We start from the raw sequence: 16,409 nt of genomic DNA on the forward strand, positions 1-16,409 counted from the left end.
ATCGATTTTTAGGGTGATTTAGTTAGATTCCGGAGCATACTCGGCCCGATTGCACTACCCTAAATGAGCCGGAGAATATAAATTGCACATCTTGATGTGGTGTTCTTAGAATCTTCAGTTGATTTTATATTATTTTTATCGATTTGAATCTATATTATCTCTTCTTTAATAGAGAAATTTGAATAGCTTATGGTAGCATAATATTTCATAATCGTGGGCTAAAATCTTTCTTCTTATCGTTTCATTTCAAATTTAAAAGCATGTGATACTCCGTTTATTTCGCGAAAAATGAAACGTTTTTGAAAAATGTTTTTCGGGAAGTTGTTTTCTAAGAAAATAGTTTTATTTTCCGGTGTTTGGCTTAAATTTGAAAATGCATTGGAAAATATTTTCCACCGTTTGGTAAGGAAAATATTTTTCGCCATCCGTAATTTTTTTGATTATTTTTTATTTTTTCATTTCTGACTTTTTCAATTTCGATTTTTTTTTCTTTTTAATTTTTTAAATTTCTTTTCTTTTTTTCTTTTCTATTTCTTCCTCGTCCCCTTTTCTTCCTTCCTACGCCGCCGCTCCTTCCTCCGCTACTGCTGCTCCTCCGCCGCTTCTTTTTCCAAGAGTCCAAACGCCAACCAGAAAAAGCAAAAGGCAAGCATCAAACTTCGTCGCCCTCGTTGGAACTTCTTTCACGGGACAACCACTGACCATGGCGACCGGCAGCCGAGCCTCGCTACCAACCGGCGAGGCGAGCCTCGGCCTCGCTAGATCTGGCGAGCTCGTGGCTCGTCTCGTCGCCTCGACCTCGCCATCGAAGAGGCCGCGAGGCAAACCGTGGCCTTATGAGGAGATTCAAGCCTCGCGACTAGTGAGGCGAATCGTGGCCTCACGAGGAGATTTGGCGAACTTGTGGCTCGCCTCGCTGCATTGAGCTCGCCGTCGCAGCTTTGTCTGGAATCGAGCGTGGAAGAGAGAACCGGCCGCGAGGAGAGAGAACGAGAAGGTGAAGAAAAGAGAGAAATAGGCATTTTAGAGAGAGAGTGGGGATTTTCGAGAGAGAGCAGGAGGAGCAAAAAACTTGGGAAGGGATTTTAGTATTCATGGAGGCCGTGAGATTGGAAAATGATTTCCGGTTGTTTGAAAATGGAAATCATTTTCCTCAACTTTGGAAGGTTTTTTCCGTTGACCAAAAGATATTTTCTGTTGACTATCCATTTTCCGTCTCCCAAACGCCAGAAATTGAGGAAAATATTTTCTCATGAAACAAACGGAATCTAAATGTAATGGGTATTTTCTTTTTTCAGACAAGGATTCTCTTCCCAAATAATTAGGAAGGTAGATGATAACTAATGTAACAGAATTTGAAACCACCCCCACAACCCTCCCTTAAAAAAAAAAATTTATTGTAATAGAAAGCCGGCAGAAATTCAGTCTTTGAATTCTTTGCATAATTTTTCAACAGTAAAATAACAACTTCAACTCTAATTATTGGGTTAATATCATGAAAAGCTCCAAAACTCGTACACACAAATTTACTCCAAACTATCTTTTTAACCATAAAAAATCTAAACCGGTACATCATTTAAAAATTTACCCCAAACTGGTGCAACCTGTGATAGTTTTACTCTCCATTAGTTTTCGATAAATTTTATTGTCAAATTGCTGATTTGAATGACACGTGGTAATTACCGGATGTACACGTTTGGAATTTTTACCCTCCATTTGTGGCTAGTGTAACAATTTGAGATTTTTTGTAGTATTAATCTAATGTAATGGAAACTAACGGAGGGTAAATTTATCACATATGTACAAATTTAAGCTTTTGATGGTCAAAATAATTATTTTATAGTAAATTTATCACAAATATACCAATTTGGATATTTTGGTGGTCAAAAAAATAATTTAGGGTAGATCTATCATAAGTATACTAGTTTGGGATTTTTTGTAATTAAAAACAATAGTTTAAGGTGAATTTGTCACGAGTGTACCGGTTTTGGATTTTTCATGGCATTAACCCGTAATTATAATACATCTTTCTCCTTTGAAATTATACATGTTATTGACATCACGTTTAGCATAACGAAAACTTGATATTATATTTATCTTATAGTATTTGTAGCATTTTTGCGCAACAAAATTTTTTTGAGGTTGAAAGAAGGTATATTCATTGCTAGCGTAAAGTTTTCCATAAAGACATAGAATACTCGAAACAAAGTAAATCCCAAAGAGGTTTTGAGGATTTGGTAAGCCAATTCACGAGGCAAACAGTTGATCTGTTGGGCCTTTGCCAGCCAGTCCGCGGCCCTATTTGCTTCATGGCTACAAAGGTCCAAAGTCAATCAGAGGCAACTGCATGATTTCACAATAACGTTTGAGAACCATTTAAGAAAAAAGAGAGAACATCGCATGCACGATGATGTAGTTGATTTTAGGAGTTTGCGACCATGAACGAAACCAGTTCACTTTATCAACGGCATGAAAACGGAAAAAATTGTCAAAAAAATCATAAACTTAGTGTATGATGGCCAATTTAATCTTAAACTTTTTAATTGTGTCGGTTTAGTCATAAACTTATTGATGATTTGTCAATTTAGTTCTAAACCTTTCGATTGTGCCAATTTAGTCCTAAATAATTTGAAGATTTGTCAATTTTCTTATAAACCTTTTGACAATTTGTTAATTTAGTTATTTCAACCAATTTTTCAAATGTAAATTATCAAAACTTCAAAAAGTTTAGGACTTTGATGCAATTGAAAAATTCATGACTAAATTAGCAAATCATCAAAAGGTATATGAGTAAATTGACACAATTAAAATGTTTATATTGAATTGATTGTCATACAACTGGTTAATAAATTTTTGAACAATTTCCCCCTGGAAACATCTCTTCAACATGGTTCTTGCGTTGGATCAAACTGTCCCCGATGACAAGACAATCACAAAATAGAAAGTGCGAACTCACTCGACTCAAAATACTTAATTGGACGTGTTGTAACTTTCAGCACGATTTCGATTGTATACTTTTGTTCGGGATATTTGTCGTGTAGAAATTAGAGGTCAATTAAAGATCAACATATCCCAAAATCATTCAGAATTACGACTTGCATGCATAGGTAAAAACATCTTCCTCTGCTCAATGTCCCCTATGCATTGCTAACCACGAATGATGAAAAGCGGTGTCGTTTTGCTTTCGGGCTTGGGCTACGCCTAGTCCCGTTGATCTATTTTGGGCCCAATCGAGTTGAGCCACGGCCCACACCTTGGCAACCTTCGCATTTCACCTTCTCAGATCTCGTGGCTCCTCATTGTCCTCTAATCGGGCAATCTTGTCATAAATTATGTGAGAATGCCCGGCCCACCCAACTATGGCCGGATCCCGACCCGGGCATTCTCATATATATATGAGCGAACTCGGGTAATACACCGGGCCCAACCATCGAGCTTGACTAGATCCAAAGCGCCCAACCATCCACCTCGCGGTGTTGATGAGTTATCACTACTTCTTCGCTGAGCAAATGATACAAAATGATCAATAACTTCAATGTAACGCACAATATGATTATTATATTTTTAATTTTATTTAATGTGATTGTTCAACTATCATTAAATGTCAAATCTACTCCATATACCATATGATATAATTAAATACCATCCTTCCGTTAACTCAAATTAACGCTCACGTGACTTTCAATTTGTTAAGTTTGATCGGTGTATAAAAAAAAAGTTACACGCGTTTATTATCTATGTAGAAATATTAATACCAAATTCGGGAAATAACGACCGGTGATGGAGATGTCAACGCCGTAAATTTTTCACTTTCCTTTTTTCGCAATGTAAAGATAAAAAGATGGACACATCGACTTGTGGTTTTTATTAATCCAACTTGGCATGTAATAACCCACGTCGTTGAATGACGTATGATTAACGACTTGATGAAGTCGGAGGACAACATTAAACACTTGTTAATAGTTCGTAGATTGCATCGAATAAATTAAAATTTTATAGACTACATTAAATATATATTAACAGTTTCAAATCATGTCGAATAAATTAAAAGCTTAAGTATCATATTGAACACAGAGGTAAAGTTAACAGACATTTCTGTCAATTTCTCCCTCTTTTTCCTTTTTAAAAGGCAATCAAAGGAAACCTCGAGAGGGCCCTCGCGTGCTAGGACTCCCAAATGCCTGGAATGCTGTAGAAACTTCGCGGAGGGAGAGAGTCAACGAAAGAGAAAGGCAACAAAAAAAAAGTCAAAAAGACGAAGCCGCATGCAAAACTTAAGACAACATCATATTAATACGCGAAAAAATTTAATGAGATTTAGGACAAATCAATAGCGTATTTCACAAATAAGTATTTATCTTTTAAAGCTTCGTTTGTTCCGTAAATAAAAGATGATTTGGGCAATATATTTCTAAAAATATTTGCCTCGTATCGTTTAAAATAATTGGTTATTAAGATAGGACTTAAGTATTTAATTATATCAAATTTTATTTTAGTTCCTGCGATGGTGGCTAATAAAATTTCAGTACAAGTCGCGATGGGCGGGCGAGGAAGGTAGGAGAGTAATGGGAGGTTCTAGAAAAGTCCAACCCCCCCAACCGCACCCGAACATAAAAATGGCTGGGGAGTCCGCCCAGGCCTCGCGTCAGTTTCTTCCGATTTGTGGCCATCGACTTCCCGCGTCCTCCTCCTCCTCCTCCTCTGCGCTTGTCTCTCTTCACCGCTTGCCTTGGCTCCGCTCCGCTTCCTCTGTTTCTCTCAGGTATTCTCTCTCTCTCTCTCCCTCTGCGTTGCTTTGTGGATCGTGTCCGGCGAGGCAGTCCTGGCTATTCTTCCGACCGGTTACGTCGATCGGAGGTGTCTGGGAGGGGTCGGAAACGGACGTATTCTGCTCGAGAAAGGGGTCTCGTTCATGAATTGAGGCTTTGACTTGTCAATTTGGTCTCGGATTGACCGGTTTTGCGTCCAGCATTTAAAAGATTAGATCTTCATTTCCTACGCAAAACTCTAGATTTTTCCGTTTGTGTCCGTGTCTTGCATTTATGTTTGTTATTATGCAAATTTGTGCGGTTGGATGCGGGGATCGAGGACGTCGTCTGTCCCGGTTTGGTGCGACCTATCTGTGTCTTGAATCTTTCGTCTGTGACATTGGTTTGGGCGTGGTGGAGTTTAAGCCGACAATTGCTTTTAGCAGTATCAGTGATGTGGGTTCATTTCTGGTTCGTGTTGCGGCGAATGTGGTATGAAGAAGAGTCAATTCTGTTTGGTTGATTGCTACATTGCCTTAGCCTTGGCATACAAACTGACTGCAATGCTTTATTTCTAGCGTACAGTAGAATATCGGTCCCAGAGAGTGATGGGTTGTGGATTCTTTATATAATTTCGTTCTGATCTAAATGAGATGGTTTGTTGTAGCTGGGTTCTTTTATTCTTCTTACGTGCGTGGGGAGGCTGCATCTGGTTTTGGAAAAAGGTCGGCCTTTTAATGTTTACTCAAATATTTGTTTTGGATTTCTTCCTTCAGTTTTCTAAACTCGTAAAACTGTGCTTGTTCTAGTGGTTTTCACCTGTCTTGCTTCAGATTATTTTTTCCGGAATACTCTTGGTTCAATTGAAAATTTAGACAGGGTAATTTTCTTCAACGAATCTTGGATCCCTTAATCGGTATAATCTGGAGGAGCTCTGATGGTGTAAATCAAAGTTGGTCATTCGGTTAATTCTACCAAAGAACAAGCTGCATTGTGATGCAGTATTTATGGACAAAAGTGGTCGATTTTTGTGTACTTGTGACTTGTGAGCCTTTGCTTGGTTACTTGCATGGCTGGAGTGCCGGTTTTAATGACGTTGGTTCTTTGATTTGTTTAGTCCTCGTAGGTGACTCTTTCGCCAATCACATTTTGGAGTTCTGAAACTGAAATGGCTGAGGTAAATGGAAAGTTTCAGTGACATACTTGGGTTTCTGGTATCTGTTGGCACATCGTGTGCATGTAGTAACAAATTTTGCATATGGCAGGAGGGTTACAGGGTTTCTTTGAATGTTTATGACCTGAGCCAAGGTCTAGCTCGACAGCTTTCCACATCATTCTTGGGGAAGGCAATTGAGGGCATATGGTAAGTGGATTGCAGTTGGAGGAGGGAAAGACATCTTTTTGTTAAGTCTTATACTGTTCTCATGAACATGCTGCTTCTGTGCGCACACACTCCAAGCAATATATCTTAAATTATTGTTATTTTTTCTATTTTTTTTTTTTGGGGGGGGGGGGAGTGGGGCGGGCGCTGCAAATAGAGACGTTATTTAAGTTGGATCTTTGGTACTGAAATTTTTTGATCTTTGTGTCTCTTGATGATATAGAGTACTCTTGTTTCGTGAGGGGTTTTCCACAGTCAGTGTCTATGTGGTCTGCACTAAGCTGCACTGATGATCGGAGGAAGAATTGATTTAAGGTATATATGTTAGTGAGAAATTACTATCTTGTCAATGGGGGTTTGGGCAACTTGTGAGACAAAGCACGATTGGCCTCTTGTGTCAACTGACTACTACTGTAAATGTTACAGACATTAAACCTGGACTTTTTTTTTTTTACCAGAAGCTGGGGCAAAATTACATACCTTTCCCTTTACCAGAAAAGAAAAAGCCAGTATGCAGATGTCTTTATCTTACTGACATCAATGAGTTGAATTTTTTCTTCAAATGCAGGCACACTGGAGTGGTAGTGTATGGAAACGAATACTATTTTGGAGGAGGTATACAACATGCTCGTGTTGGGACAACACTGTATGGTACTCCCATTCGTGTTGTAGATTTGGGTGTCACACATGTGCCAAAAGATGTTTTCGAGATGTATTTACAGGAGATCAGTCCTCGATACACAGCTGAAACATACAGTCTGCTCACTCACAACTGCAACAACTTCAGCAATGAGGTAGCCCAATTTTTAGTGGGTTCATCCATTCCAGACTATATTTTGCAGCTTCCTAATGAGGTCATGAGTAGCCCAATGGGTGCTTTGATATGTAAGTCCATTTTTACCGTGTTATACTGGATTTCTGTTTCTAGTGTTCCTGGCCAAGATGTTCTCTCAATTATCTATCAATTCCCCTTTTGATAAGCTAAAGGAATTGGTTGGATTTAACACGCTGTTGTACCACCATAGTACTGTGCTACAACTAGAAATCAAAGCCATCAGAACTCAGCAGTAGACACTTGTCACATTCTCCCTGTGATCTTGAGTTTGGATATGGGCTCCACTATGTCTGCGGTTTGTATGTTACTATTGTTATTCCTCTGTCTTGGGTGATTACTGGCGCGTTGTGATGAAACGTAGTTCCTCCATGAAGTCGGGAGATTTGGCATGTGATGTTAGTTGAGTGTGCCTGGTCTTTCTTTTTTGGGGACAAAGTGGGGATTATTCATCTAGTGGGTGAATCCATGACAAAGGTTGTCTTTATGTAGGTGTAATCACGTGAGGAAAAGAGCCGCTCTTTCCCTTCTCATCTTAGAAGTATGAGAGGGGAGGGAGTGGTAGGCACAAAATAATTTTGCCCTGGATGGGATACCCCTATGAATCATTGCCTGTTTGTGAGAGATTGAATTGAAGGGTGGTAAATGGAAGTTTTCAAGTCAGGCAATCATCATTGAGGTCAATGATCTCTAGTTCCTCATATATCATTGTGGATGTTGTCGCTTATTGTTTGGTTCCTCGTGGTGGTTTTGGGATTTCTAAATTGTCTCACCAAGATCTGCTGCTTGTGAATGCGTTCCATTGAATGACATACGTCTGGTTTGTATTGCAGTGCCTATGATACAGAACCTAGAGATGACTTTGAAAGCGGGAGCTGTTCCTCAAGTTCCACAATTTAGGCCTCCATCATCGACCCCCGATATCAGCAAGTCCTTTGGCAGTACTCCTAGTACACCCATCAAGAAAACCAAAGCCACAGATGCGGATGAGAAACAGCAGTCTGAGGAGTGTGCCAAGGAGTCTAAGGATGAAAAAGCCCCTGCAGCATGTGATTCTGCCGCTGCAAAAGTCGATCCTGTACCAGGAGATTCTCTCGTGGATGCACGGAGCAAAGTGCAGGAGGAGATTACTGCAGAATTTATGGCGATCATGGCAAGTGGAACGTTGCATGCGAATGAAGCAGCAGCACTTGCTACCGAGAGGGTGATGCAAAGATATGGACACATGAATGTCGCGATGTCGAGCTAAAAGGAAATTGAAAAGCAAGGCACATCATTATTTACTTGGGAAAAGGTGTGTCTAGTTCATAAGCTGAGGCATTTTGACGCAGAATTATCATGAAACTGAATTGGTCGGCTCCACCTTGATGCGAACTGATTTCATTGTTTGAATCATTAACATAGACCTTTTCTTTGTAAGCGTGCGGTTCAAAACACGCGGTCTATTTTGAATTGTCATCATTATTTCAAAAAGGGGCATGATCAAGGGTATTTATGTTATTTTTTTTTCTTTATAGCTGGTGAGGGTGGCCTTGCGTAGCCCTTGCTGGTGGTCCGTCATCACACAAAAAAGAACGAAAGAAAAAGGCAAAAAAAAAAAGAAGAAGAAAAGAAAAAATGGAAAAGAATTCAAAAAATATAAATGGCAAAAATATTTTTGGTTAGATTTTTTTTTTTTTTTTAAAAAATTATTTGAAATAAGGTTTGTTTCAAGTTTTTATTTGAAAAAATAAGATTGTTGAGGGTGGCCTTGTCGAGATTTCGACAGTGGCTGGCCATTGCCTTGGCCCATGGCGAAATTTTTTTCTGTAGTTTTTGCCAAGCCGTCTTTGTTCCCAAATGTTGGGATTTTCTTAGATGCGTCTGCAGAAATCTGTAAGCGTATTTCTACATACACACGTGAAATTCCATCTCTTAACGTGGGAAAGAGAGCTATGTTCTTTGGAGATCTCTTCACTGCAAGATCTGAAGATACAATGCAACCCCTAGATGGAGAAAATGCCACTATTCAAAACATCGTATATTCCATCTCGTGTTGTGCTGTCATCTGCACGCTCCTGCTCCATCATGCCGGTGCCATCCTTTGCCCGATTGTTCCCATCTCCGCCCATCACTTTGTGACCAGCTGGGTGATGTCGATGGCTTGCCTTCTGGTTGATCAACTCCAACGGGGACAACGCCAAAGCTGTACAAATCAGATCCGTAAGTACCCATCACTCGTCCCCTATTGGACCCAGCTTGGCCAGCCTGAAATCGGAGACCTTTGTGTTGAACTGGCTGTCGGGAAGAATGTCGGAGGGTCTTACATTACAGTAGACGACCCGGGGGGGTTTGCCTTGTGGTGCAGATGCTCCAACTCCAAGCCCTTAGGCATTCCTAGGGCTATCTTCATTCTTGTGAACCAATCCAATGGCTTTTGGTTTGGTCCCAGAACTGAAATGGAGCATAGGAACATAAGTGATTGATTTGAAACTAAATCTCTCGAAACTTGTTTTGGCATACAAATTTCCACATACGATGGCCGAAACCTACACTTGATTTTAGTACACAAGCAGATTTCGGTTTGTAAATCTAGGGACCATGGAAGCTTGAGACCGGTGTCCCCCGAGAAGAAGAAAAACAAAGGAAACTATTCGAAGACATTGCGAAGAACCCATGTCTGCAGAAGTTTTTGAAAAAAGTTCAGGCAGTCCCATAATGCTTAAGAAAGTACGTAATCGCGAGCAGATAGTCTTCTAAGGAACCGCGCGGCATGTACTCGAAAACCAGAAGCTTCTGGTCGTCCTCGGCGAAATATCCGATGAGATTCACCAAGTTCTCATGGAGCAAAATGCTCACAGCATCAACACCTCCACAAGGAACTCTCTCTCCCCTTTCAAGCCGCTCCGGTCGAGCTGTTTCACCGCCACAACCTGAATGACATCAGTCCCTCGATTAGTCCCTGTTTATCTGCCGATTGATTATGTTATTCGTCAATTTTTCTTTTCAGCGTTTTGGGGTTTGCATTCACCTGCCCGGTTATGTCGAGCCTTCCCTTGTCAACTCTCCCGAGCCCGCCTACCCCGATCAGCCATTCCTGCCTAAAGCTCCCCGTGGCCGCGGCCAGTTCTTGGAAGGTGAATGTTTGCACTGCAACGTTGTTGTTGTTGCCGCCTGCTTCTTTAGGAGTAGTGCCCTTCTTCGGCTCGGTCTCAACCAGGGCTCTCGGCTCATTAGTCTCTGCACGACCGACGGCAGAAACGCCAATTGCTAACAGCAAAAACTCAAGAGAAAACTCGGCCTAACCGAGTCCGCCTTCTGGGTGCCTCGGCATTCCATCTCAGTCATTTGCTAGTTCTGGAGTCTCACGACCAGATGTGCACGATTTCAACAACAAGAAATGCACCCAAACAAAAAAAAGAGAAAAAAGGATGTCCCCTTCAAACTTATACAAATTCCTGAAGAAACCAATACGGGTTAATTGCTAAAAGAATTCCGTAAGGATTACAACGTGATCGTATGCGCTTACCAGTCCGTGTTGGAGCCGTGCCATCGGAAACTACCTCATTCTCATGGGACGAAGAGCACAAAAAGTATCTAATTTCTCGGATTGATATGGTGATAAGCACTCGTCGATACGCACACTCATGATTTTTTTTATGTGAGACAATACATTTCTTTATTTTTGTTTTACAAACAAACTATCAACACTCGGTTCCTCGAGTCGGATCAATCCGTTGCCCTCCATCAATGCAGACCACATAGAGAAAGTTTGAACTTACAGGGCTCCATAGACTTAACTCGACACACTCTCAATTTCCGCATAAGGTCGACCTCAAGCTTCTGTCCTCGGTATTTTACCGACATCACTTACAGAACAACGTCCCGAAATCTTGTACGGACATAAATATCGGCCCTTGAAATCACTTCGAAAGTTTTCCAGCATTCCGGACAGGGACTCCTGTACGGCATGTGGACTGTCTTATCCGGAATTACGACTCCCCTGCATGGATAGAAGTTCTTTTCTGCTCCACTCAAATCCCCCACGTGCAAGTTGAGTGCTAACACCAGGTCGGCTTTTGCATCTCAACCTTTTCAGATCTATTTAACGGCAAGGCATCCGGAAGACATTTTAAGATATATCAATGCTGAAATAGTGAATTACGTGCTTTTTATTTGAAAAACGTGTTTATACTTTAGCTGGATAAATAAGTTCGACCAACGATTGAAATAGTTGCTTCGAGGGTGCCCTGCGTTTTGGAGTTTCACTAACGACAACAAGATTAGAGATGGGTTGGAAATAATAGCTCGAATTGAAGATGAGGGTCTTCATCATTACTGAAGATCAATTAAATGACCCGCATTTATCAGGCAGTACATTGTTCGTTCAATAGTACAATAGTTCAATCGAAAGCAGTATATCAACCGCTTCATCTGAGATTCACTGTTCCAAAAGATTGATCAAGCTCATCCTCTTTGGAGTGATCCTATTCTCTCATCTAATGCACACTGGCCCTAAATGACCAGCTAGGACTTCTTGACTGAGATTGAGAAGATTTTTTGCATTCTCAAAGCATACGCAATTCCATGTGCGCCTGAGTTGTGACTACAACGACAGAGAGAGTAGAATGGGGTAGGTAGCTTACGGATGGGAGTCATAGACCAGGAACAAGAAAGTAATGCTCCTTCTGATAACTTTTCCTTGGAACAGCAGCATTGTATACCTTTACACGAAGAATTGCATAGTCAGCTCAGGAACCTCGTGCTAGGAAACTGCATCTGATTTCTCAGCATGCCCTTGGTCACTGATGTCTTCATTTTCGAGATCAACACTGGCTTCTTTTGATCTGCTGAAAGCATCAGAAGGTATATTGATGCCTGCAAATCCAAACATGACTGCAACAGCCCCGAGGTAATCCATGAGATGAGGCGCATTGCCAGTCAGTGAATCCACAACAGCTGCCAATGGAACTTGTATGGTAAGACCAGCTGTTGCGACGGTGGTAGTAGTCAGAAGAACGGCTTTGGCCCACAAGTAATCACTCAGCACATTATCTAACAAACCTGATTATAAATTGGGAAAGGGGGACAAGAAGCACATCAATAAGTTTGAACTTCCAGCAAATTTTGGCAAATCCAACAGCTGAAACTATAGATCAACAGAATTCAGAATCAAATGTCATCAGGTAGAAGATATTATCTCTCTGTGCAAAAGAAGTCAAATGTAAGAATGTGTGTGGAGTTACTACACTGGCAACCATACAATCATTGCTCTTCTACACTTCATTTGAATCAAGTCATTGAGATCAATTTTAGAGGGCCACGATCTTCTTTGCCTCAAAAAAGGTTTGCAGTTGACGGATAGAGCTCCCATTTGCAAAAAAGCAGATATTGCTACATTTAGGAAATAGTCTGGCTAAGTAACTCTATAAATTACAAAAAAAAAAATCTCAAATAAAAACTGCATCCATCATGCAGCTGTGCCAAATGCCATTGTTAATATGCCAGCTATCTGAGGCTACTTTGTGGTAGTTAATAAAATCCTAAGCCAAAAATAGTACTTCTCCATATCCTACATCAGAAATTTATTAGTTCCATGCAAACCCAACCATCAGCTCCTTCCCTTTGCCTTACTTTTCTTCCCGACCTACCCTTTAACCGATTACAGTAACCCCACTTGGTGCCAGGAAGCTTTCACAAACTCAAGTATTTTATAGCTAGAAATTCCTCTTTAACAAAGCAAAAGAAAGTGCCCATACACATGCATAGAATATCCCTACACATGCTTAGTCAGAAGGCACAGTAATTCTTTTCAAGTGCTTAGGGCCATGTCCGCCCAAATCAACCTTTGAAACTCTGTGGGAACTTTTAAAGCTGACTTCTGACAAACTTAGCTAAATTTGATCAGGATGCTGAGTTGTGACCATGCATTCCAAAGATATGCCTAATCAAGTACATGCATTCATCAAAGACATGCACAATGCCGTATCTTGAAAAAGCCAGCACAATTGGCAGTGAGCATGCCAGCAGAACTACAGGTTTACAACCCAACATTTGTTTGTCAATGACTACTCTGTGACATATCATCTGCAGTCAACTACAAGTGCTGATAAGATTGTATATTCTGGTGTCTGACTTGTGTACACACCCAAATGCCGGTATGATGATAACTATTCCAATAGTCTGCCAAAGAAAATTAAATAACGGAGGACAGCAAAGAAAATATATATACCTACAGACATTTCTCTTACTTGGATGACACAAATAAGAAGGAAGCGAAAATAACATCAGGGAAGTGATTCCCCCCAAACCCTCAACAATGTGGAAGGACATGGAAGGAAATTCCCGGACTGCATTACCGAAAAGGTGGCCTACTCAAAAGATTTTTTTTCTTGGGCGGTGGTGGGGAAGGGCGGATGGGCACTCATGACATAAAGTGAACATATTGAGGTTGTTTCTTTTCACTATTTGAATATCCTTTATTGCCTTTTCCTTCCACCCTATCCAGCCAACCTAACTATCCATTTCCCTCAACTTGCTTCCATTCCTTTGTCCTTTCATTTCCCTCACAACTTTGAGTTACCAAACATTAAGGGCATGAAGCTGTGTTGGGCTTCAAAAACAAGCAAACATCATATCAAGAACAAGCGAAAGAAGAAATTCAACAAGCAACTGCAAGCTCCATAAAAATATGGCCAAAATCAAGTAAACCGCCTTAGACCTAACAACCTACAAAGCACCGACACTCTTCAAAGCCTCCATGTCATGTTGTGTTTGACACTCTCTAACATATTACCGACACGTGGTTAGCGCTCCAGGCACGCCAGCGACATATGAGTCTAGTATCCCGACACACCATTTCTTTACACACGGTATCAATTTTAAGTATTTTCAATAAATTATACATATACTTAAGTCGGATATCCACTCATCCCAAAATCAAGATACCGAGCTAGCCCAAAATAAAAACCTAATTGTAGTTGATATTTTATATATACATATGATAATTTATCATATATATATATATATATATATAAATGTACATTTCATATACAACGTGTTCTAATGTGTCGGAATTCTCTATTTTTTGAAAAATGACTTGTCGGCATATCGTGTCGTATCACTTGTCGAGTGTTAGTGTCGGCAACATTTAGCTAGCAACTGGTGTGTGTATGTGTACGCGCATTTTAGCCGACTAAAAGGAAAATCAAGAAAAGGAATCAAATCATGCTCCTTGCCACTCACCTTTACCAATAATTAGACCAACCTGCTCCCAATTAAGGTTAGTAAATGGCTCCAGCTTAGCAAAATTAAGTACAAGGGCAACAGGAAGGAATATCAAGAGGTTAAACAGCCCCAGGTATCCAAGGAATTGAGCCATGCTAGCTTGACCTTGCTTTTCATCATCATCAGGTAGTTTCTTCCTAATCAAGGTGATGTATACAGCATACAGGGCAGCTGAGACAAGAGCAAGGATGTCTCCAAGAAGAGGGTTGGATGCAGTTGCACTCAGAGAAGATTCTGACTGCGAGTCACCCACACTAACAATGATTGTTCCTCCCATGCAAAGAAGAACGCTGATTAGCTTGACCCAGGTAAATTTCTCTCCCAAGAATGCAAGAGAGACCAGAAAGGTGAACAGACTCGATGCACTGCTCAAGATAGTGTTTGACTGCAAAAAAACAAGGCAATGAAACTAATTAAATAACAAAGATAGAAACATATGCAAAAACTAGGCAAGAAAAAACTACTCAAAAAGATGCTAGTACCGTGACGGTAGTGTACTTTAGGGACAGATTGAAAGTGAGCTGCGCAAAGAACCAAAATGGGCAAATGAGAAGGCTAACTTTCGCGACTCTCATCCTTGTCCAACGTCCCTTTGCGTCCACTCCGTTGTCAGCATCTTCACTCATTACTCCTTGATCATGCAAAGCCCTTTCACTCTCAAAGTCAGATCCCAAATAACCATCTTTTGCATGATGACTTATTTCGCCTTCCTCCGCATACGTGGACGGATCCGGATCATCAGCTTTAGCACTCAAATCACCTTCTGCAAGTAAAATTGCCTTCTCCGTCTCCCCCGACCCTTTCAAAGAGCTACTATCACCACTCTTCCTACTCCGCCAGAACCATAAACTCTCATATTTATCCTCTACGTAGCGCCCGATTTCAAAGATGGGAATGTAAATGACGAACAACGAGTTGCATATATACGTGATAAGGAAAGGCGAAACTCCCGAATCAACCACGGATTGGACCACGTAACTAGCAGCAATCCAGATGGTGGCGACGGCAACTATGTATATCAACCCCAAAACCCATCTCCAAACTTTACTTGTCATGTCCTCCTATCGAAATTCGTAAATTTCCCCCACTTCTTTCGGCAGGAAATCGTCGGAAACAATCCACGGGAAGTCAAATCACCCAACAATTCGCATTTGCAGACATATCTCGTCCTAGGATAAGTCCCCAACAGCCTCCACATTTGACAAAACGAACATCCGCATTGTAAAGATACAATCAACTGCCGGAAGCTTGAACAGTAAACAACCCGAAAGCTGGGAAATTTAAGCAAGACTTACATCGCCTGCTTCGCCAGGAAACTCTCCGCAAACCAATCGAATCAATGCGATCCTTCACGAGTTCAGACCTCGAATTGACTCAAAATCTGAATCTTCTCAGATGAAAATCACGCAAGCCAAGTCTCGTAGAGTTTGTTGAAAAATTGATGGGTTCTGATTTCTGACGTGCAGATGCGGACCCGGGAAATGCCGGCCCGTGGTCGCCATTGCAGTCGGCCCATGGGCTCATAAATGCAAGCCCATCCACGGTCGGGACAGTGACTCGAGAAGCTTTTCGAACTTTCCAAAAGAAGGAAAAAATCAATGCGATTCTAAGCCTTCATAATTTTGCCTAAAAACTAGCGGTGTGAGCTCACGTGAACGCTCACGATCAATCAAGCAAGTGATTTTGTGATTTTGCTGAGACGAGTATTGATAAGCTCGAGTTTGACTCGATAAGAAACTCGTCTAGCTCGATTCATAATCAGGCAAGTTGATCTAGACTAGAGCAACCACAAAGTCAAGCCCGAGCTATTGGCAATGGATTAACTCGGGTTCAACCCTCCCCGCTCTTGTTGTCGTGCTCGAGTCGTCACATCTCTTACCATTACCTATTGGCACGATCAAACTCAACCGTCATTGTTGCCACCACCAATAGCATGATGATCACCAATAAACCTAAGGGTGAGCAACCGGGCTGGTTCAACTAGAGAACCGATCCGAACTGGCCTTACTTGGCCATTTGAAGGCTAGTTCTTTTTTTTTTTTGGTCGAACATTTCAAGGCTAGTTCACAAGGTGTTTTAGTAGAATTTCTCCCGCAACGCGATATCTTTCTCCAAAAGTTGTTCTTTAGTTTTTAAATTAGACGGAGACGGGTTACGTGGCGACTCCGGACAAGAAGTATTA

At 41.0% G+C, this 16,409-nt stretch overlaps 2 protein-coding genes across 2 annotated transcripts; one reads left to right on the plus strand and one right to left on the minus strand.

The window, feature by feature from the left end:
- The first annotated feature begins 4,628 nt into the window (after positions 1 to 4,628).
- Positions 4,629 to 8,375, plus strand: LOC115742540 (desumoylating isopeptidase 1). The gene is made up of 5 exons (XM_030676918.2): positions 4,629 to 4,762; positions 5,866 to 5,925; positions 6,014 to 6,111; positions 6,698 to 7,014; positions 7,795 to 8,375. Exons 2-5 carry the CDS (start codon positions 5,917 to 5,919, stop codon positions 8,208 to 8,210), a joined length of 840 nt encoding a protein of 279 aa, XP_030532778.2. The 5' UTR covers positions 4,629 to 4,762; positions 5,866 to 5,916; the 3' UTR covers positions 8,211 to 8,375.
- Positions 8,376 to 11,279: 2,904 nt separating this feature from the next.
- LOC115742506 (uncharacterized vacuolar membrane protein YML018C) lies at positions 11,280 to 15,683 on the minus strand. The gene is made up of 3 exons (XM_030676829.2): positions 14,710 to 15,683; positions 14,186 to 14,612; positions 11,280 to 12,004 (listed from the first exon to the last, which is right to left on the minus strand). Exons 1-3 carry the CDS (start codon positions 15,280 to 15,282, stop codon positions 11,706 to 11,708), a joined length of 1,299 nt encoding a protein of 432 aa, XP_030532689.1. The 5' UTR covers positions 15,283 to 15,683; the 3' UTR covers positions 11,280 to 11,705.
- Positions 15,684 to 16,409: the final 726 nt, after the last annotated feature.

This window comes from Rhodamnia argentea, chromosome 7, assembly GCF_020921035.1.
Source record: "Rhodamnia argentea isolate NSW1041297 chromosome 7, ASM2092103v1, whole genome shotgun sequence".
NCBI classification, from domain to species: domain Eukaryota; kingdom Viridiplantae; phylum Streptophyta; class Magnoliopsida; order Myrtales; family Myrtaceae; genus Rhodamnia; species Rhodamnia argentea.

What these genes read in the sequence shown, in the direction of transcription:
- LOC115742540 (XM_030676918.2), top strand. An exon ending in AAGGCAATTGAGGGCATATG is followed by an intron (nt 6,112 to 6,697) that starts GTAAGTGGATTG and finishes CTTCAAATGCAG; the next exon opens with GCACACTGGAGTGGTAGTGT. An exon ending in CCCAATGGGTGCTTTGATAT is followed by an intron (nt 7,015 to 7,794) that starts GTAAGTCCATTT and finishes TTTGTATTGCAG; the next exon opens with TGCCTATGATACAGAACCTA.
- LOC115742506 (XM_030676829.2), bottom strand. Translation starts at nt 15,282, where the DNA reads ATGACAAGTAAAGTTTGGAGATGGGTTTTGGGGTTGATATACATAGTT. An exon ending in TAAAGTACACTACCGTCACG is followed by an intron (nt 14,613 to 14,709) that starts GTACTAGCATCT and finishes GTTTTTTTGCAG; the next exon opens with TCAAACACTATCTTGAGCAG. An exon ending in TGGTCTAATTATTGGTAAAG is followed by an intron (nt 12,005 to 14,185) that starts GTGAGTGGCAAG and finishes ATTTATAATCAG; the next exon opens with GTTTGTTAGATAATGTGCTG.